The sequence below is a fragment of the Mus caroli genome, chromosome 2, assembly GCF_900094665.2.
Source record: "Mus caroli chromosome 2, CAROLI_EIJ_v1.1, whole genome shotgun sequence".
Classification (NCBI taxonomy): domain Eukaryota; kingdom Metazoa; phylum Chordata; class Mammalia; order Rodentia; family Muridae; genus Mus; species Mus caroli.
The window spans coordinates 88,479,163-88,500,388 of record NC_034571.1 but is presented as its reverse complement, the minus strand read 5'-3'; the positions used below and the strand labels follow the sequence as shown (position 1 = coordinate 88,500,388).

General features: G+C 41.0%; 1 protein-coding gene across 5 annotated transcripts in view; it reads left to right on the top strand.

Annotated features, from left to right (window-relative positions):
- Ttc17 (tetratricopeptide repeat domain 17) overlaps positions 1 to 21,226 on the top strand; it is a 103,871-nt gene that overhangs the window by 23,503 nt on the left and 59,142 nt on the right. For all 5 annotated transcript variants that reach the window (XM_029474324.1, XM_021154024.2, XM_029474323.1 and 2 more), the window contains exons 3-16: positions 2,351 to 2,520; positions 3,103 to 3,214; positions 3,467 to 3,598; positions 5,042 to 5,151; positions 5,955 to 6,099; positions 6,525 to 6,664; positions 9,276 to 9,436; positions 11,766 to 11,878; positions 14,334 to 14,480; positions 16,348 to 16,463; positions 16,606 to 16,771; positions 18,268 to 18,345; positions 18,481 to 18,705; positions 21,000 to 21,186. In XM_029474324.1, the coding sequence (XP_029330184.1) occupies positions 2,351 to 2,520; positions 3,103 to 3,214; positions 3,467 to 3,598; positions 5,042 to 5,151; positions 5,955 to 6,099; positions 6,525 to 6,664; positions 9,276 to 9,436; positions 11,766 to 11,878; positions 14,334 to 14,480; positions 16,348 to 16,463; positions 16,606 to 16,771; positions 18,268 to 18,345; positions 18,481 to 18,705; positions 21,000 to 21,186 (2,002 nt within the window). The remainder of the gene's footprint in view (positions 1 to 2,350; positions 2,521 to 3,102; positions 3,215 to 3,466; positions 3,599 to 5,041; positions 5,152 to 5,954; positions 6,100 to 6,524; positions 6,665 to 9,275; positions 9,437 to 11,765; positions 11,879 to 14,333; positions 14,481 to 16,347; positions 16,464 to 16,605; positions 16,772 to 18,267; positions 18,346 to 18,480; positions 18,706 to 20,999; positions 21,187 to 21,226) is intronic.

Sequence of the window (21,226 nt, the reverse complement as noted above, 5' to 3'; positions counted from 1 at the left end):
GGTGTTTCATGTAGGGCTGAGCTCTGAGTCTCCCATTCTCAGCTTCTTAGATCTGTCTCCACTGAGTGCTGCCCACTGCAGGAAGCAGCTTCCCTCAGGAAGGCCAAGAGTAGCCCAGGCCTGTCTGTTGGGCACTAGGCTGCCCTGGCTAGCTGGATTCTGATTCAAGCAAGGATGTAAAACTGGATTTCAGAAAGAGGGAAGAGAAATAGTTGGGTACTTGAACATGAACTGGTATTTAATATTAAGAGATTGTTATTTTAAATATGTGACAATGGTATCATAGTTTTAGGCTTCTAATTTATTTTCTTTCAAAAACAAAAGTATTTACTGATAAAAAATTAAAATGGAGGGTGAGTTGGGGTGGGCAAGAGATGGCTCAGCAGTTAGGGGTACTTGCTGCTCTTCCAGAGGACCAGGATACAATTCCTGGCACCTACATGGTGGCACACACACACACACACACACACACACACACACACACACACAATAAATGAATCTTAAAAGTTAAAAAATCTCACGAAGGAAAGGTAGAAGCTCAAGGAGGAACACCCAAGTAATCCGAATGAACCTGTCTACAGTTTTGACTGACTGGTTGACTAGATGGCCTAGTGGGTAAAAGTGCCTGCCACACAAGCCTAACACCAGAATTGGATCCCTAGGATCCACTGTGGAACCAACTCCAAAAGTTAGCCTTTGACGTACATGCCAATGGAGGCACTTATATACACATAATAATAATAAATAAAATTTAAAAATGTTTAGGTAAAAAAGTTCTGAAAAATTACATGTCTATTCACATTCCATTGCCCAGAGATGGTCACATGACTAAGCTTGTTATATACATTAGAAAGAGAGTGGGGTTGGGAGAGACCATTTGAAACAGATTGTAGGATATAGGATGTGCTCTTTTTAATAGGAAAATAATTTTTAGATATTTATTTTTAATTTTATTTTTTAGCTGTGTATAAACATGTATGTCTTTGTGGGGATGTGTGCATATGAGTGCAGCCCCCCCAGAAGAGGACATCAGATCCCCAGGAGCAGTTTCAGGTGTTTGTGAGCTCCTGCTAGGCATGCTAGCGACTAAACTCAGCTCCTCTGGGAGATTAGCAAGTGCTCTTCACTACTGAGCCATCTCTCCAGCCCCTAAGGTTTTGTTGTGTCTCTGTCATGTCTGGAGGACGGTTTCACAGTCTCTGCTGCCCTAGGCTCTTAGGCTCTATCCACCTCCTCTTCTGAGGGGAGAGCCTTGGAGTGGGATACTGATGTCTCCACAGGGCTGAGCACTCTCTCCACAGCGTCTGGTTTTCTGCACCTTGACCATGGTGACTGCAGCTCACCATCCATAGCAGAAAGAAGTGTCTGTGATGAAGGTTGAGAGATGCTGAGCTATGGCTACAGTGATGAGTGTTTACATTTTAAGCTAACTTCTGGTCCTGGGGTTTCCTTTAGGACCTTTGACCTACCCAGATACAAGTTTTTGTCCCAGTGATCGGGTCATTAAAAAAGATTTGTGTATGTGTGCCAGGTATGTGCGTGTGAGTGTCGGTGTTCGTGAGGACCAGAGGAGGGCATCAAATCCCTTACAGTTGGAATTACAGGCTGTTGTGAGCCACCTGATGTGAATGCTAGGTTTTGTTTTGTTTTTATAGTAAAGAAAAAAGTTTAGAGAAGCAACTTAAGCATTGAAAAAAATAATTGATATGTTTTTATATACACATTTGTGTGGAAATGTACAGCTATAATGGCTGATACATGCAATATTAAAATAAAGTGTTTAGCAGCCGGGAGTGGTGACAGATTTCTGAGTTCGAGGCCAGCCTGGTCTACAAAGTGAGTTCCAGGACAGCCAGGACTACACAGAGAAACCCTGTCTCGAAAAACCAAAAAGAAAAAAAAGTGTTAGGTTTAGCGGTTTAGAGTAATACATCAGCATAAAACCATGTATGCATAGAATTGAGGGGTTTTTTGGATCAATAATATTTTAAGAGAATAACAGAGCAAATGAATCCTTCATATGGGTACCATTCAGAGAAGGAGGTGTAACTAAAGACATTCTAGAATCTTCATCTTCCTAGACAGGGTCAGCGCTCGTTAAGTTCTCCTTTGGCTTCAGTGTCATCTAGCTGAAATATTTTTAATCCATTTTTTTTCTTTTAGCTTATATTTGTGTGTGCATGTGTGTGTGTGTCTGTGTGTGAGAGCACAAGTGCATGCATAAACTCATGGTAGTTGAAAAGCAGCTTGTCAGAAGTTCTGCTGTGAGATCAGATCCTCAGGCTTGGCAGCCTGTACCTTTCCAGCTGAGCCAGCTCACTGTTCCCCCTGGGTTTGATTTTCTTGACAGAAACAGCTAGTTGCTCAGAAAATTCACATAGAGGAGAATGAGGACAGAGACACGGGCCTGGAACAGAGACACAATAAAGAAGACCCCGACTGCATCAAGGCCAAAGTGCCTTTGGGAGACCTGGACCTTTATGACGGCACATATATAACTCTGGAGAGCAAGGACATCAGGTAAAGCCGTTCTCCTTCCAAAGGTAAAGTTGTCCTGAATCAGTAAGAGGTTCCTGAACAATGTTTCATCATCGATGGGTTTATTAAAATTTGAAAGTTCAAAACACATAATGTGTATAGAAAGCTTGCAAACCAATTAGCTGTTTTTATACCATGATTTAAAACTGAGCTGTTTACAGTAAAAAATAAAACCCAAATACCTAGTAAACATGTGGAAATATTTCTCAGAATTTATCATATGAGTACAAACTAAAACAGTTTTATCTATCATACTACAAAAAGCTCTTAAGATCCGTAGCTACTCAGAGCATGGGAGGGCATTGAGTGACATTTCTAGAAAGAATTTAACAGTTATTTAACAGTCTTTGAAAGACTACCATCTTGGCTCCTATTATTTTCTGATTCTTCATTTATCTCTTTTAATTTGAATTCCTCAAATATTTGACTTTTTATGGCAGTTGTGTGGAAAGCCACAAGTGTTGGCTATGTAATGTTGAGACGCAGGGAGAACATGAGAAAGTTAGCTGTCTCTCAAAGCTCTGTTTTTACCTCTGTCATTCACCTGCTGCTTCTTGATTTTAGGCCTGAGGATTTCATAGACACAGAATCTCCTGTCCCTCCAGACCCAGAGCAACCTGATTGTACTAAAATCCTAGAGCTTCCATATAGTATACATGCTTTTCAGCACTTACGAGTAAGTGGGAAACTTTGGGGGTGGAGGGTACTTTTTGGTTGTTTGGGGGTTTTTTTGTTTTTTGTGGTTTTTTGTTTGTTTGTTTTTGGCCTTATGCTTATTATAAAAAGTAAACATTTCCTTTCCTTATAATTTTACCTACTCTTGTTAGATCTTAAAAATACTTTAAAATAAATGCTACTGGATACTGAGTTTCTTATGACATAGCCTGTATATTTTTTTAACTGTTTTTGAAATTCCCTCCTCCTTTAGGGTGTACAAGAGAGAGTTAATCTCTCTGCCCCTCTCTTACCTAAAGAAGATCCAATCTTCACATATTTGTCTAAACGCTTAGGAAGGAGTATCGACGACATAGGTCATCTCATTCACGAAGGCCTACAGAAGGTGAGTCACCCAGCAACTCACTGAGCTAGGATGTTTTGCGTGCCCAGGCATGTGGTCCTCTCAGGATGCTTGTTGTTTGCTTGTTCCCATAAAGAAAGATGCAGAGCTATGATTACATTGGTACAAAGTATAGCACTCAATAGGAAGGAGGCATGGGTAGAGTCATTCCCTTTACCAGGAAAAGATACTGAAAAGATTTATTTAAACTAATTAAAAAAAAAAACAACTAGTAGAAGTAATGGAGGTATAAACTAGGTTCTATCAGTTACGTCTGTAAGAAAGCTAACCATGGATGCATCTGCACACAGTGCACATTACAGCTGTTCTTTTCCCTAGACACTTACCACTGTATTCATCTGTAATTTTCTCAGAAGAATTTCTACCTGGTAGTGTGTGCCTGTAGTCTCAGCTACCCTGAGGCTGAGTTGGGAGACTTTCCTAAACCCACCAGCTCAAGACAAGCATAGGCAACACAGAGAGACTCTATCTCCAGAAACTAAAGGAAGAAAAAAATAAAAGGGAAGTAGGGAATTACATAGCATGAACCAAGACTGTAGACGTGCCATGCAGGCAAGTGTGGGAATTTAGCAGGTACTTGTTGCTCTCTCCTTCCCTGTTCCTAAGACGCACCGACTGAGGGTGTCGCTCAGTTGGTGTAGTGCTTGCCTAGCCCTTTGGGGCCCTGACTTCCAGCTTCACCATTGCATAAACCTGGTGTGGTGACTGGTGCATGCTTATAAGTCCATATTCTGGATACAGAGGCAGGAGCATCAGAAGTTCACAGTCATCCTTGAGTACATAGCAAGTTTGAAGCCAGCTAAGGCTACGTGAGACCTTGTCTCAAGAAGAAAATACAGTTCTGTCTCTAAGCAGTACAATTATAGTGGTATTAGATATTATTATAACACTTATGTATAGTTTATTCACATACATAACGGTATATCAAGAGATGATTTTTGAATGCAAGAAAAAAGTTTTGTGCGTTTTCCAATTATTTTTAAAGTGAAGTTACCCTCTCCACTGTGTCTTTCCAAAGGTGTGTTTGTATTCACAGAGCGTAAAGAACCGGGAAAATTGGGCTGGGGTGTTCACCCTCTGATCATGACAGCACTTTGTGTGTATTCATTGTGTGTTTATTTGCTTGCTTGTTTGCTTCTGAGAGATAGGTTCTCACTGTGAGGTCCAGTCTGGCCTGGAACTCACTGTGTCTGTAGCACAGAGTAGCCTCAAAGTCATGGTGATCCTCCTGCATCAGTCTCCCACCATGGCGCTATAAGGATCTTTGGAGCAGTGCAGTGGTTTTCGGCTGTATCCCCGTGTTCTTATTGCTTTATCTTGAGTTTCAGAAGAGCCAGTGTCTTAATTGTGCCCATTTTGAAATCCTCAGTCAAAAACACAAACCTTTCTTTGATTATACTTGACTGTTATTTTGTTTCTCTCTAGAATGCTTCCTCCTGGGTACTGTATAACCTGGCTTCCTTTTACTGGAGAATAAAAAATGAGCCATATCAGGTAGTGGAGTGTGCCATGCGAGCGCTTCACTTCTCTTCCAGGTAAGATTTCTCTTCTTCGGGCCTCCAGATCAGCTGCACCACTGAGGACTGTTAAAGAGTAACACAGGAAACCACAAAAAGCAGTGTTGTCTTGTCATCACACACTTCTCCGTCTCTTAATCAAAGACATCATTAGTCTCTTCAAGAGAAAGGATCACAGGTGTCAGTAAGTTCAAATTGAAAGCTGTGTATCTAACATTCATTAAGGAGAAAAGTATGTAAAGTAGATAGGCTGTCACTCACCTGAGATGTTAGTGCCAGGACATACACTGGAAGAATTAGCATGAGTTGAGCCCACCTTTCCTTGTATGTGTGTAGGTGGGTGTGCTGTGTGTGCACAGGCATGCTCATGAGTGCCTGTACCCACACATTGCATGTGTAGAGGCCAGAGGGCTTCATCAGATGACTTCTTCTGTTGCTCTCCACCTTATGTTTAAGACAGGGTCTCTCACTGAGCCTGAAGTTGACATTTTTGCTAGATTAGCCAGTTGGTCAGCAAGCTCCTGTAATCCTGTGCTGACAGTGACACCACCACTCCAGACTTTTCTGTGAGTGCTGAAGGTCCATGATCTGAGCCACCTTCCCAGCCCTAATATCGATAACTTCTCTTAAAGCAAATATAAACTGTAAATGAATTTTTAAATCATAAAATTTCTGTCAGATCTCATTTTTGTGGCAACACTTGTAACTGTTAGGTTGAGGGAAGATGATCAGTAATTTAAAAATGAGACAAGAAACAGGAACAGGTTCACAGACTCATGACGTGTGCGCTCTGACCTCTAGCCGCAGTTCCTCTCTTCTAGGCACAATAAAGACATTGCTCTGGTCAATTTGGCCAATGTTCTACACAGAGCGCATTTCTCTGCGGATGCTGCCGTCGTGGTCCATGCAGCTCTGGATGACAGTGACTTCTTCACCAGCTATTACACACTGGGGAATATATATGCAGTAAATACGACTTTCTTGTTTGTTGAGATAGAACAGTTGCTAGAGGGGGGTGAGCTTTGTTTGTCGTTTTCATTTTGGTTTTTTTCTCAGACTGTTTCCTTCCCATTTTGTCTGAACAATGGAAATAAAGTAATTGGGGGGAAGGGGATAAAACAGCTCCATAATGTGTCATAACACTCTGAGCTTTTGAACAAAGTAAATAGATAAACTGAAACTGTAAACTGCAGAATAAACCTCTTAAAGATTGTAGGCCTTTCCAGCTATAGTATTCCTTGGTGTTGTGGGGATTGATCAAAACAGTTCTCACTACAGAATGAGGTAGCTGTGACTTGATAAATCCTGAGGGCTTTGGACAGATGCAGCCAGCCATGGTTAACCTTTCTTCCCTGTGTGTATGTATGTGTGCGTGTGTTTTGTCTCCCCAGATGCTCGGGGAGTATAACCATTCGGTGCTCTGTTACGACCATGCTTTGCAAGCCAAACCTGGGTTTGAGCAAGCTATAAAGAGGAAGCATGCTGTCCTGTGTCAGCAAAAACTGGAGCAGAAGCTGGAGGCTCAGCATAGGTAACTGGAAGCAAAAATTTCACTGAAGCACTAGCACCACAGACCCTTGGGTTAGAACTATGTCAAGAGGCATCACCTTAACATGGTCAAAACAATTAAAGGAAACTTTCACACCACACATCCATCCCTGTTCAAGTTCCGTGACAGGGCAGCTGACTTCCAGCATCATCAGTGCTAGGCACTAGAGAGCATTTGTAATTACAAGCTCTCAAATTAGATCTTTACAAGCTGTTTGTTCATTTGTTTTAAGACACAGTTTCATTCCAAAACCCGGTGTCTTGGTTACTTTTCTTTTGCTATGAAGAGACACCATGGCCACAGCAACTTATAAGAAGAGAGGGTTTAATTGGGGCTGACTTACAGTTTTAAAGGGTTAGTTCATAAACATCGTGTCAAAGAACTTGGCAGCAGACAGACAAATATGTACATTCTACTGGAGCAATAGCTGAGAACTTACATTTGATCCACAAGTAGTAGTCAGAGAAAACGTGAGACTGAGCCTAGTGTGGACTTTTAAACCCCCAATGAGCCGCCTCCTCCAACAAGGCTACACCTCCTAATCCTTCGCAAAATAGTTCCATGGACTTCAGACCCAAGTATTCTTGTTAAAACCACCATGCACAGCCTAACCTAGAATTCACCTTGGAACCACTGTGTAGCAATGAGCTCTCAGCAATCCTCCTGTCTTAGCCTCCCAAGTGCTAGCTAGGATCACAGGTGTGAGGCACCAGCCCCAACCTTTTGATCTTCTGTGACTATCATGACACTTAGAGCTCTCGAGAAGTCTCTGGATCTGCAGGAATTCTGCTGATTACAACCTTAGTTTTAACAGAGTACAGTGTGTCAGTAAAGTCACTTGTACATGCAGTATTTGATCTTCTTCACACCTTTGGATCTGACATTGCCTTTGGCCGGCATCTTCTTTGGGTGTGTATTAGGTTGGACAGCAGTGGGACTCTTTTATACTTGATATTATCAAGGTTCCTAGCAAAACATGTTTGCTTCCCTAGGTAATAAAGCCAGCTAAGAAATTTGATACAATTCAAAAGAGAAAATTTTTATTCCTCAAAATTAGCCTTCATCTTTTGGTTATTAAAGAGGATTTTAGAATTCATTAAACGTCTGTATTTGATCATTTCCTAATCCGTTTAAAGTATTATGTAGTGAGGCAGAAGGAAGGGCAGCTTGCTTTTCTGTAACAGGCTTCTGTCCCACTGGATCAAAATGTGCCCTGGCTGAGCATCCTCCAGTGTTGTTCTCTTAGAACTCGAGCTCACTCCCTCACAGTCTCTGTAGGTATCAATTCTCCAGGTTACAGTACAGTGTATAATAAAGCCTTGTGTTTAAATGTAATCACCATCTCATTGAAATCAGATGGCGAGGAACAATGTTTCTCTGTTTTAAGGAACTAGAATATGAGACCAGTATACTATGACCCTAACTCCTTTTCTATCTTTAGGCAGAATGAAAGTGGGAAGGAGAAAAGGGATCTAGAAGGGTTTTGCCCACATGGCAGTAGAATATACATTGCTGCAATAAACACCATGACCAAAAGCAACTTGGGCAGGAAAGACTTTAGAGCTTACTCTCTAACACTGGGAAAGTCAGAGCAGGAACTGATACAGAGGACACAGGAGTGCTACCTGTGTGGCTTTCTCAGCCTGCTTTCTTAGAGCACCTAGGACCCTCCCTCCCTGGACAGCACTGCCCTCTATGGCATGAGCATATCATTATGTCATTCCTCAATCAAGAAAATGCTCCACAGGCTTGCCTCAAGCTCGAGCTTATGGAAGCATTTTCTCAATTGTAGCTCCTCATCTTAGATGACTCTAGCTTGTGTCAAGTTGACATAAAACTAGCAGCACAAATACAGTTTTTAATTATTTATGTATTTTAATATGTATTTGTGTATTTATATGATACAAGGTATCAAACCCCATGACTTGTACATTCTAGGCAAGTTCTCTGAGGTATCCTCAACCCTAACCTTACTTTAGGTGATTTATAAAGACATAAAGGTGTGCATATTTATAGGGTCCTATGTGAAAGGTCAATGCATGCATCCATTGTCTGGATCCCGCTGTCTATTTACCCTAAGGAGATGTAGATATTTGAGATGTAGTGTCTTCAGCTCAGGCGGCTGGGTGGGTGGCAGTACTGTTTTTCTGTGGAGAAAGGGAAGAGAAGAGGAAGAGCGCATTTTACAGATAACCCTGTTCCCTTGGGAAAGGCCCGCAGCAGGCTCACTGCAGATGGCTCTGCTCTGCCCTGCTCTCGGCCCTGGCTCAGGCTGGGAAGATAGGGCAGGTGAGTCCTTTTGTTTTGAAACCTTTCAGGTTCTAATACCAGCACATCATTTGATTTTGAGATAATGTATTTAAGAAAAGGCCTTTGCATTTATGGTTTTTCTCAAGTAATAATTTAAATTTCAATGTTCTCAAGTATTATATTTACACAGTAGCTTTTATTTAGCACTGTTATTCTTGAATTTGTGGTATAGAGTTCTTATTAGTATCAGCTATTGCTGCTAGTCACAAAGTTAATGTATATAAGCAAGTTTTTAGAATGACAATTTTCAAGGTCTGGCTTTTCTACTATGAAAACTGTTCAGGTCCCTTCAGAGAACGCTGAACGAGTTGAAGGAGTACCAGAAACAGCATGACCACTACCTCCGGCAGCAGGAGATCCTGGAGAAGCACAAGCTGATTCAGGAGGAGCAGATCCTGCGCAACATCATCCACGAGACACAGATGGCAAAAGAGGCACAGCTGGGTGAGTAGGGGCCTGGCTGCACGCAGGTCGCACGTCCTTCCAGCATGCTTGAGTGGAGCCTTGAGGCGGTATGAAGTTGTAGTTATGACTTTTCTAGATCTTTTTAAAAATCATGTGTGTGTGTGTGTATACATGGGAGTGTGCCGCAGTGCATGAGGCCTCAGTGCATGAGTAGAGATCAGGGGAGTCCGTTCTCTTCTTTCACCATGTGGGATCTATGCCGGGCTTGGCAGCAAACACCTTTACCTAATGAGCCGTTTCTTGGCCTGATTTTCTTATATCTTTTTGCTTATTTGTTTATTTTAATTTTAGTTTATGTGTATATGTGCGTGCCTGTTTGTGTACTGTGTGCTTGCAGGTACATGCAGAGGCTAAAATGGGCATGGGATCTCCTAGAGCCAGCATTACAGGCAGTTGTGAGCCACCTAGTGTGGATGCTAGGAACCACATCTGGGTTGCCCACTGCAAGAACAGCAAATGAGCCATCTTTCCAGCCCCAGAACTAACTTTCTTTTTCTTTCTTTCTTTCTTTTTTTTTTTTTTTTTAATTTTTTGAGACAGGGTTTCTCTGTGTAGCCCTGGCTGTCCTGGAACTCACTTTGTAGACCAGGCTGGCCTTGAATTCAGAAATCTGCCTGTCTCTGCCTCCCAAGTGCTGGGATTAAAGACATGCACCACCACCGCCCGGCGCCACAGAACTTTCTTAAATCTCAAAACCAAGAGTAAGCACAGTTGCTGGGAGATGCTTTCAGCAACTTTTATTCCCATTTTGACATAAACACCAATCTGCATATTCTTAGATTTCTTATATTTCCAGCATTAATATACATATCATTCTCCCAGAGATCTTGGTACGGTTCCACTTCTGCTGCAGGATGTGTGAGGTGGGACCTGAGCTTGTGCCATCATAACAAACCCTGCACAGCAGGCTGCGAGGCTGTCCTCTGAGCCAGTGGTTCTCAACCTTTCTGATACTATACTGTGACTCTTCAATACAGTTCCTCATGCTGTGGTGACCCCAGCCATACAGATATTTTCCTTGCTACTTAACTGTAATTTTCCTACTGTTATGAATTGTGATGCACATATCTGATACTCAGGGTATTTGATATATAACCCCTCTGAAAGGATCATTTAGCCTCCAAAGGTGTCATGACCCACAGGTTAAGAACTGCTCTCTAAGCAGACAGATGAATGCTAGAAACATGCATACTCTGCCAGAGCAAATGCCTTTTTCCCTCTTGCTGTCCTAAAAACAAAGCCTATTTTAGAAATAGGACTATAGACTAGAATTAGTAGCCTCTTCCACTCAGGTAGGAAATATTAGTTTAGTCAGGATCTGCTAGTTGCAAGGGAGTTCTGGAATCATTTCCATAGTCGTACACAGAATTGTTCATGTGCATTATTGCTTGCTTGCTTGGTTTTTCAGAGAAGGTAACGCATAGCTTTTATTAACATTTCTTGAAGCCCATTTCCCCTCCCACTCCCCCCCAAAAAAGAACTACTAATCTAGAGGGACTTAGGTTGGCAAGAAATAGATGATTTAATTGTGTAGACTATTTTGATTGTGATTAAAGCCCAAGGGAACAGATCTGACAACTCAGCCATAGAGAATAAAGTCCTCAAATGCCTTATTTTGATGAGTGTGTTCATCTGGAAGGACACTGGAGCATTGCGCCTTCGCTGTGACGTTTGTCCATTTAAAGTCCTGTTAGTTTATCTTCGCCATTTTGAGAATAAAGATTATATTCATATTGTAGAATTTTTTTTAGTGATCAATCTGTACTAAATTATCCTGGAGCTCTTATATAGGCATGTGAAACAAAATTGAGAACTATAGAGAGCAAATTCTCTCTGTAGAAATAGATGGTCATAGTCTTTGCAAACCATGTAATCAAGACAGACAGAACCTAACTGCTAGAATGATCAATTAGTGGAAAAACTGGAACTTTAAAGATGTATTTATAATTCTGTGTAGGGGGTGGGGTATTGCAGCACATGAATACAGTTGTCGTCATCGGCCAGAGGTGTCAGATGCACCTGGAGCTGGGGTTATGGTGGTTGGGAGCCACCTGATGTGAGTGTCAAGAACCAAGCCCTGGTTCTCTGAAAGAGCAGTGTGTGCTCTTAACTACTTAACCGTCTCACCAGGGCCAAACTGGGGAGTCTTTAATGAGTTCATTTAATTAACTATTAATGAGTGTTTCTCTGTGTAGCTCTAAGAAAAGAGGCATAAGATTAAAACTGAGTGGCATAACACTAAGAAAAAGCATCCTGTCGATCGATGCATGACTTTGCTAATCATTTGTATAACTTTTTCTTGCCCCAGGAAATCATCAGATATGCCGGCTGGTCAACCAGCAGCATAGCTTGCATTGCCAATGGGACCAACCTGTGCGCTACCATCGAGGAGATATCTTTGAAAATGTGGACTATGTTCAGGTCCTTTTCTTGGTCTCTTCTAGTTCTTACTGTCACTCGTGTGTCAATAATTTCATGCTTTATTCCTTTGACTTCTTGTAAATTGAATTGCTAAAGTGTGTGACTACCATTTATTGCTTTTAAGATTTTTATTGTCTGTTATGTGTATGATAGCAGATGTTGTTGTCAATGATCAGTTGCATGAATAACAATTCATTTCCCAAAGTACTAGCACTGTGTCTACACACATGTACATTTGATTCTTTTCCCCTTTGCTATGGGAGCCAAAATGGAGCTGTTACTACTGTTTAACTCAGTTTTAATGTATTCTTTTAATCCTTCCTAATGCTCTAACCCTTTAATACAGTCCCTCATGTTGTGGTAACCCCGAACCATAAAATTACTTTATTCTACTTCATAACTGTAATTTTGCCACTGTTATATATCATAATATAAATGTCTGACATGCAGCCCCTAAGGGGTTATGACCCACAAACTGAGATCCGCTGTTCTAAGGAGGAAGAGAGAACGATCTCTTTTAAAAAGTCTCGTTATGTTGCCCCTCCAGAAATATGAGCAAAATTATGTTACACTAAAAAAACAAAAGATAATGAGTACCATTGCTAGGCACATGCGTTCTCTTACCTGACTATAAGCATATGTACAGAACACACATAGTCGTGCCCACACACATGCCCATGCAGCCATTCTTGGTTGTCTGTTTTGAAGGAAGAATATGTAAACACAGTTATACTGAGAGCTATAAAACTTTTGCTGGGTGAATGATACCGGGAGTGTGCACAACCAGGTCAACAATCATAAAAAAAGATATCAAATGCAAAACCAGCACTTACTGTATCTTTCATAAGACCCACTGTGCACTGACCTAGAGAATTTCCTAGAGTCAAACTGTTAAGAGTCAAGAAGGCATTTCTAAGAAATCAAGCTATAAGCAGATTTGAGCTAATTTTCAAAGATTTATTAAGAAATTTATGTATATGAGTATTCTATCTGCATGTTTGCCTGCATGCCAGAAGAGGGCATCAGATTCCATTGTAGATCATTGTGAGCCATGATGTGGTTGCCAAGAATTGAACTCAGAACCTTGGAAAGAGTAGCCAGTACCCTTAATCTCTGAGCCATCTCTCTCTAGCCCAAAATTTGAGCCCTTTAATTTGAAAAACCCCAGACAATATTAATAGAAATAGTAAGAAACAAAGACAAACCTTTCAGGAGGGACAGCAGCAGTGTGGGGCAGATGCTCCTCTGACTTCCATGGACCAGTTGCTAGCATTCACCCATGGTTGGCTTTCAAGACAACTCACACCACCAAAGCATGTAACTCCCTGTCATAAGCCCAAGCATTCTGAGGAGGAAAGAGGAAGGTTTAGAAATATAGCTGAAATCCAGTATGACTTTTGGATGTCCTGTTGGTTTGGAGACTGTTATGGACCAGTGTCGTTTCAGTTATCTTGAGTCTGTGTAGCAGAAGAGTGTGTTTCTATTCATAAGACCTAGAGCTGCAAATTCAGCATGCTTACGTCTTTCTCTCATGTCCTTCCTTTTCCATTCCTCCCATGGTCCTTTTCTCATTCTCTGTATAACCAGTAGAAATGTGGTATCCTATAAGTGTTGCAAATGTTTTATCTTGGTTTGGAGGAAGGGTGTGTGTGTCTGTCTGTCTGTCTGCTTGTATGTGTGTGTGTCTGTGTGTGTGTGTCTGTTTGTGTGTGTGTGTGTGTGTGTGTGTGTGTTGTATTCCTTTTATTTGTCTTGTTTCCTCTCTAGCTCTAAAAGTTATATTTGCAATTGGCAATAGTCAGCCAAATAAGACCCATAAAAATACTTTAAATTTTTTTCTTGTTATTTTTCATGTGTATGAGTGTTTTGCCTGTATATACATATTTTGCATCATATGTGTGCCTGGTGCCTGCAGAGACAAAGAAGATGTGAGATACCCTAAAACTAGAGATACAGAGGGTTGTGAGCTACCATGTGGGTGCTGGAACCCTAACTAGGTCCTCTTCAAGAGCAAAAAGTACTATTAAATTCCCAGTTATCTCTCCAGCCCCTAAGAATTTTTTCTTCATCTTCCTTAGTTCTAACCACAGTACTAATTTTATAGAATAATAACCAATTCAGTTTTGGCAGGGGGAAGAATAAATCACCTAATTAGTTTATCACTGAATCTAAACTAGGAAAACCATGGAAAGGAATTAAAAGGACAGGAAAGCAGCCCGTGTTTCTTCTCGCCCTCTATGGCAACGCTGAGTGGAAGCTGTTAACTACACTGCATATCCACAGGGAAATAACTGTGGGGACACAGTTCTAGGAAGTAAATGGTCCTATTGCCTCTGGCCTGCTTTCTGAACTTCTATTAGACTACTGGTGAATGTTTACTAGGTTTCAGTTAAAGTAAAATCCTCCTCGTGACTACATTTCGAGTCACAATTGGATTAAACTTTTTATTTTCTAGTTTGGTGATGATTCATCAACCTCCAGTATGATGTCCGTGAATTTCGATGTTCCTACAAATCAGAGTGATGTCAGCGAGTCAGTCAGGTCTTCTCCTGTAGCCCATTCTGTTCTCTGGGTCTGGGGCCGTGACTCTGATGCATATAGGGTAAGTGTGTAAAGACTGATGAAGGCATTTTCTCCAGCAGACACAGTCTAATACAGCAGTGGCCCTACACTGCGCTGATTAATGTGACCCTACAATATTGAGCCTAGTGCAGTGCACATTGAATAAAATTGCTATTAAATGGAAGACATTCTATTAAGGAATTATGGGTCAGTAAGCTCTTCCCTTAGTTCCTCACAGTCAACTGGGACAGATAAAAGCCCTGATTCCAGTTCTGCATGCTGGGTATAATTACTCGCCTGCATCTTCCTCACTGACATAATCAGTACTCAATGCTAGGCTGACACTAGGAAGTACTAGATAAGCTTCATTCCCTAATGGAAGATGCATACAGTGAATACAGCGGTAAATGCATTTCTAGGCTACCATGAAGGTGTTGTATGTTCGCTAGGTTGTATGCTAGGGCATGAGGACAGAAATGTGTACTTTTTATTTATCATTAAAAATTTAAAATTTAATTGGATATATATATATATATATATGGATATATATTGGATATATATATTATTTTTATTGGATATATATATATGTTTATATATATATAAAACATATCATTCAGCCATTGGAGCTAATTATTATACAAATTCCTTAAAGTATGATAGCTTCAAAGTATTAGTACAGTTATTTATATGAAGATGAACATTTTATGAATTGCTAAAGAAATTGTTAGAAAGCTGAGACAAGAGAATTTCTTGAGCATTGGAGTTTCCTTACTAATTATTAATTTTTGGCATTTAGCCAAAGAATTTTGGTTGGGATTTGTCCAAAGGTAAGGTAAATTTCAGGCTCAAGTGACCCAAGTGGCCAGTGACATTTACCAGTGACTTATTTCCTTCCTCTCTTATGGTGTCAAGCACATTATTGGTTCCATCTGGAAACTTGATGGGCTCCATCTAGATAACTGGACAGCAGGCCCTTTTGTTCATATAGACTGAGACTTGCTTCTCTTCCCAGTAATGCCACTTGTATGCCCTGTGTTTCACTGACCCAGCTAACATAAAACTGCCCTGCACCTTGCCAATGTGCAGCGAATCGAAAGACTAAGTCATACTAAGAATTGATAGAAGAAATATTGTAAGTCAGGTAGAGTCTTCATACTTACCTGAAAATATTACTTTCTGTTCAGTCATTCTTGTATACTGTCTTAGTTGGTGTTACCATGACCAAGGCAACTCTTATGAAAGAAAGCATTTTATTGGGGGTGTGCTTACATTTTCAGATATTTATTCCATTATCATGGGAGAGAGCTTGGCAGCAGGCATGGCAGGCATGGTGCTAAAAAAGTATTTGAGTGTTACATCCTGATCCTCAGGGAGAGCGAAAGACACTGGGCTTCCCATGGACTTTTTGAAACTTCAAAGCCCACCCCTACTGACACACTTCTTCCATAAAGGTCATAAATTCTAATCCTTCTAATCCTTTCAAATAGAGCCACTCCCTGGTGACTAAGCATTCGAATATATGACCCTATGGGGCCATTCATACTCCAGCCACTACAAATAGCTCTAATTTTTTTAAACATTTAGATTTATTTATCATATTTTGTGTGTATTAATGTTTTCCTGCATGTATATATGTGCATTACATGCATGAAGTACCTATGTAGGCCAGAAGACGGCATTGGATCCTGTGGAACTAGAGTTAGAAACAGTAAAACCTGCCATGTGGGTTCTGGGAATGGAACCTGGGTCTTCTAGAAGAACAGTCAGTACTCTTAACCTCTCAGCCGTTATTCCAACCCCTAGTATACCTAAATATACTCTAATATCTCTAAATTCTCTTAACGGTTCATTTAAAATGATAGTGTTGAATCTAAAGTAATCTATGAGAAGATTTATTTCTTTCATAGGACAAACAACATATTCTTTGGCCTAAAAGAGCAGATTGTACAGACAGCTATCCCAGAGTTCCCCTTGGTGGAGAATTGCCAACATACTTTCTGCCTCCGGAGAACAAAGGACTCAGGCAAGTGCAGATGGATGTGGCAGAGCTCCTGATTCTGCATGATTGTCTCCTGGCACCAGCCTTGGACTTGAAAGGTTAAGTCTTTGTCTTGAACTCACCCAAACTTGGAAAATATGAATCTTGTTCCTTTTTCTTGTGCCAGGATCCACGAACTGACCAGTGATGATTATTCTTCAGAAGAGGAGGCCCAAACCCCTGACTGTTCCATAACTGACTACAGAAAAAGCCACACTCTGTCCTACTTAGTCAAAGAATTAGAGGTCCGCATGGATCTGAAAGCCAAAATACCCGATGACCATGCACGCAAAGTAAGGCTCACTTAGGCTGCTCTTTCTTGCCGTCCATTCTGGGTGACTTCAGAAGCCTCTTAGATGGAACAGAAACTTGACGGAAGGTTTTGAGTGAGAAGCTAAAGTAGCATAAGAGTTGACAAGGTGACTGAGATGTCAGCCATGCTTCTCATCAACACAGCCTCAGGCAGCTTTGTGGGCTGCAGTGTGCAGAGTCCAGCCAGGCACTGTAAGTGCCTCCGACCCAAAGAGTTCTGTCTAAAGAAGGCCGTCCTGACTGCTTCAGTTTAGCTTTGTACCTTCTGAGCCTCCACAGGCTTATGTAATTAGACCTTGAAAGTTTTCCTGCCTGGGCCTTGTCAGCCTTGCTTTGGTTCTGTGTGAGAGCCTTAGGAGTCTATTAGTTTGATAGCCACCCAGGAAATTATAAGTAAATTCTATTAATACTGTTTCCTTTAGTTCCTATTAGTTGTGTATGACTAAGAGTACTTTATTAATATAGATATCTAGATATGTACTCCAGAGATAATATGTAGACTACCACATTTTGACAAATATAACTACTCTAAAACTACAAATGAAACCATAATTATCTTTTTATAGGAAAACAGACCATGGCAACTATTTGTCTGTTGTTGTTATTTTCAACTGAGTATAGTTAGACTATGTAGTTCCCATTCACTAAAGCAGGAAAATGACCATTTCCCAGATACTGTTGTGGGTTCTTAGAACACAAAGATGATCAAGGCACGACTTTTCTTTAGCGTTGCTCACAATTACACAAACACTACAGAAGATAAAGTAGCTGAATTGAGGGCTGGTGCTTTCCAGCTTGGGAAGAGTGCAGAGTGTTAGTATATTCGATATTACATGTTATTGATTCTGGAGGGGGTGGAGTATATTACAGGACAGGCAGACAGACAGACAGACAGACAGAGGAAAGAGAAAGAATGTATGTGCATCTTTAATTTTTATAGTTGAAGGAAACTAGAGCATGTCTATGAACCAGTGAATACTTGTGTTAGTGTGTTACTATACTTATATAGTATATATGATTATGCATGAGTAATTGTTCTTAGGGATATTGAGATGTCTCAGTGGGTTAAATGTTTGCCACAGAAGCATGGGCACCTGAATTCAGATTCCTGCCCTGTGTGAAAAAGCTGAACAAGGTAGTCAGTGTTTATAATCTCTCATTTGCTAAGCATGGGTGGAGGCAGGAGGACTTCTGGCATTTACTGGCCAGGTGCCCTAGCCAGTCAGAAAGTTCCAAGTTCAGTGAGAGACTGTGTCTCAAAAAATAAAGTAGGGAATGACAGGGGAGGCACCCAGCACTCAACCTCTGACTTCCATATGTCATATACACACAGGTATACACAGGAACACAAACAAAACACATACATGCACAAAAATCAATTCTGAGGCACTCATATAAGGACTGCATTATAGAGATTCTTCTAAGCGTCTTCCTTGTTGATTTTCAATTGAGTCATTATTTCTTTTGATATTTTCAGATTTTACTTTCCCGTATTAAAAACTATACTGTCCCAGAAGAAGAGATTGGGTCTTTCTTGTTTCATGCTATTAACAAGGTAAGTCATTTGTTTGGGACCTCTAAAACTTAAAGCCTTACTAAGAGTAACTAAAGTTTTTAATGTGTTTGTTAAAGATTCCATTTAGGACCAGTTCTCTACTTTATACCTAATGGAACTGCTTTATATTTTCAGCCAAATGCTCCTGTCTGGCTCATTCTGAATGAAGCAGGCCTGTACTGGAGAGCAGTAGGAAACAGCACCTTTGCTATCGCCTGCCTCCAGAGGGCTTTGAATTTAGCTCCAGTTCAATACCAGGACATTCCTCTTGTCAACCTGGCCAACCTTTTGATTCATTACGGCCTTCATCTTGATGCTACGAAGTTGCTGCTGCAAGCCGTGGCTGTCAACAGCTCTGAGGTAAGGCTCTCCACTCGCCTGCTCACAGTCATTGCTGCAGTGGGAATAGCTTGACTGTATAGTAAGCTTTGAGTCTGTCTAGTAGTATTGTGGATGCCAACAAGAGCTGGCTGACAGGAGCCTGATATTGCTGTCTCCTGGGAGCCTCTGCCAGTGCCTGACCAATACAGAAGTGGATGCTCACAGCCATCCATTGGACGGAGCACAGGGTCCCCAATGAAGGAGCTAGAGAAAGTACCCAAGGAGCTGAAGGGGTTTGCAGCCCCATAGGAGGAACAACAATATGAACTAATCAGTATCTCCAGAGCTCCCTGGGACTAAACCACCAACCAAAGAAAACACATGGTGGAACTCATGGCTCTAGCTGTATATGTAGCAGAAGATGGCCTAGACAGTCATCAATGGGAGGAAAGGCCTTTGGTCCTATGAAGGTTCTATGCCCCAGGATAGGGGAGTGCCAGGGCCAGGAAGCAGGAGTGGGTGAGTTAGGGAGCAGGGGGAGGTGGGAGGGGATAGGGGGTTTTTGAAGGGGAAACCAGGAAAGGGGATAACATTTGAAATGTAAATAAAGAAAATATCTAATTAAAAGAAAAAAAGAAAATGTCATTTTCTTTAAAGAGCAGAATTTGCATACTTCAAGAAAAAAATATTTTATTTTGATTATTTTTATATCTTAAGACAGTATCAGGCTTTGTAACCAGAGCTCCCCTCAATTCATAATTCTCCTGCCCCAGACTCCTGACCCAAGATTACATACATGTACCACTGTGCTAGCTCTTTTCCGATTTGAATGAGTAAAACTAACAATTCTCATTTCTCTTCTTCAAAACTTACATATAAATAGAAATTGTATAGCTATGAGAATATGCTGTGACTCTCTATGTCTGTCTTTAACAGCTGGCTCTCACTCTCCCACTCATTATTGAATGCACTGTGTTCAGTATTATATTATTTTATATATATAGTATTAATTTATAGATATAGTTACACCATCTGATGCACAGTTAAACAGTTGTTGTAGTAAGAAACAATAATCAGGGGACTGGGACTGTAACTGTGGTAATGTGAACAGCACCTAGGTTCAGTGCCAAGGGGACAGATGATGTGCTGCCATGCCTAGCATAACTGCTTTGTGAGTCTTAGTTCCTATTTTTAAGGTTCCACTTTAGGTTTGCAGAAATACAGTTATAATAGTTACCCAATTAAGCTGCCCTTACCTAACACCTGAATGGTTATATATTTTATCTCCAGAGAATTCTTTATAAGAGATGGGTGTGAATAGCTTGGGTTTGTTTAAGAGACCATAAAACTAAATTTTAAATATAATAAAAATATTGCCAATTAAGAGTTCAAAACTTGACAATTTTTAAGCATAATTTTGTAATGTCTGTACTTTCCAGCAGACCTAGCTGCTAGTAAGTCTATCAGCCTGCTCCACTGCTTGCTCTGTAGCAAACACAGTGCATTGAGAACAGATGATGAGATTGAACACGACGTAGTCTTTTTTTTTTTTTTTAGATTTATTTATTTATTATATGTAAGTACACTGTAGCTGTCTTCAGACACATCAGAAGAGGGCGTCAGATCTCATTTCGGGTGGTTGTGAGCCACCATGTGGTTGCTGGGATTTGAACTCTGGACCTTCGGAAGAGCAGTTGGGTGCTCTTACCCACTGAGCCATCTCACCAGCCCCACGACGTAGTCCTTTATTTTAAGAATGTTTGGTTTTCTATGATCTCACTGTGATAGTTCAAACTGGCCTCAAAGCTCTTGATGGTCCTCTGCCTCTCAAGAGCTGGGATCACAGGCATGGACCACATGTCCAGGTTAGGAACATGAACTGATACTAGACTAAGTAAAAGAAGCTACAAAAGTTCATGTTATATGTGCATGTTAGAGTCGCTGTTTGATTCCACTCCTGTGAGCTTTGTGAAGAGCAAAGTTAGTGTGTGGTGGTAGAAGTCACACTGTATCAACACAGCTGCTTTGGAGATAGGATTGAGAACCTCCAGGCTACTGCAAACATTCTCATTGTCTTCTATATGGGGTTGAGTAGCACTTACAAGGGTATGTTCATATGTAATAACTCACTGAGTTACAGACTTAAAACTAGTTACACGTTTTCGTAGGTTTTGGTCTTTATAATAGCTGGTGTAAATAAAAGGAACTAGTTAGCAGTAACCTTTACAGAGCAACCTAAGAAGAGCTCCGAGAAGAATACTGTAAAGGTTTCATGCCTCCCAGACCTGCAGTTCATTTACATTCTGCTGCTTTCTTTTTTCCCTTCTTTTCAGCCCTTGACCTTTTTGAGCCTGGGAAATGCTTACCTTGCTCTGAAGAATGTCAGCGGGGCACTTGAAGCCTTCAGACAGGCCTTGAAGCTAAGCACCAAATGCCCAGAGTGTGAGAGCAGCCTGAAGCTGATCCGCTGCATGCAGTTCTACCCATTCCTGTACAACGCCACCTCTTCTGTGTGTGGTGGTAAGCACCTAATAAATGCCACAAGCTCACCCAGCATTGC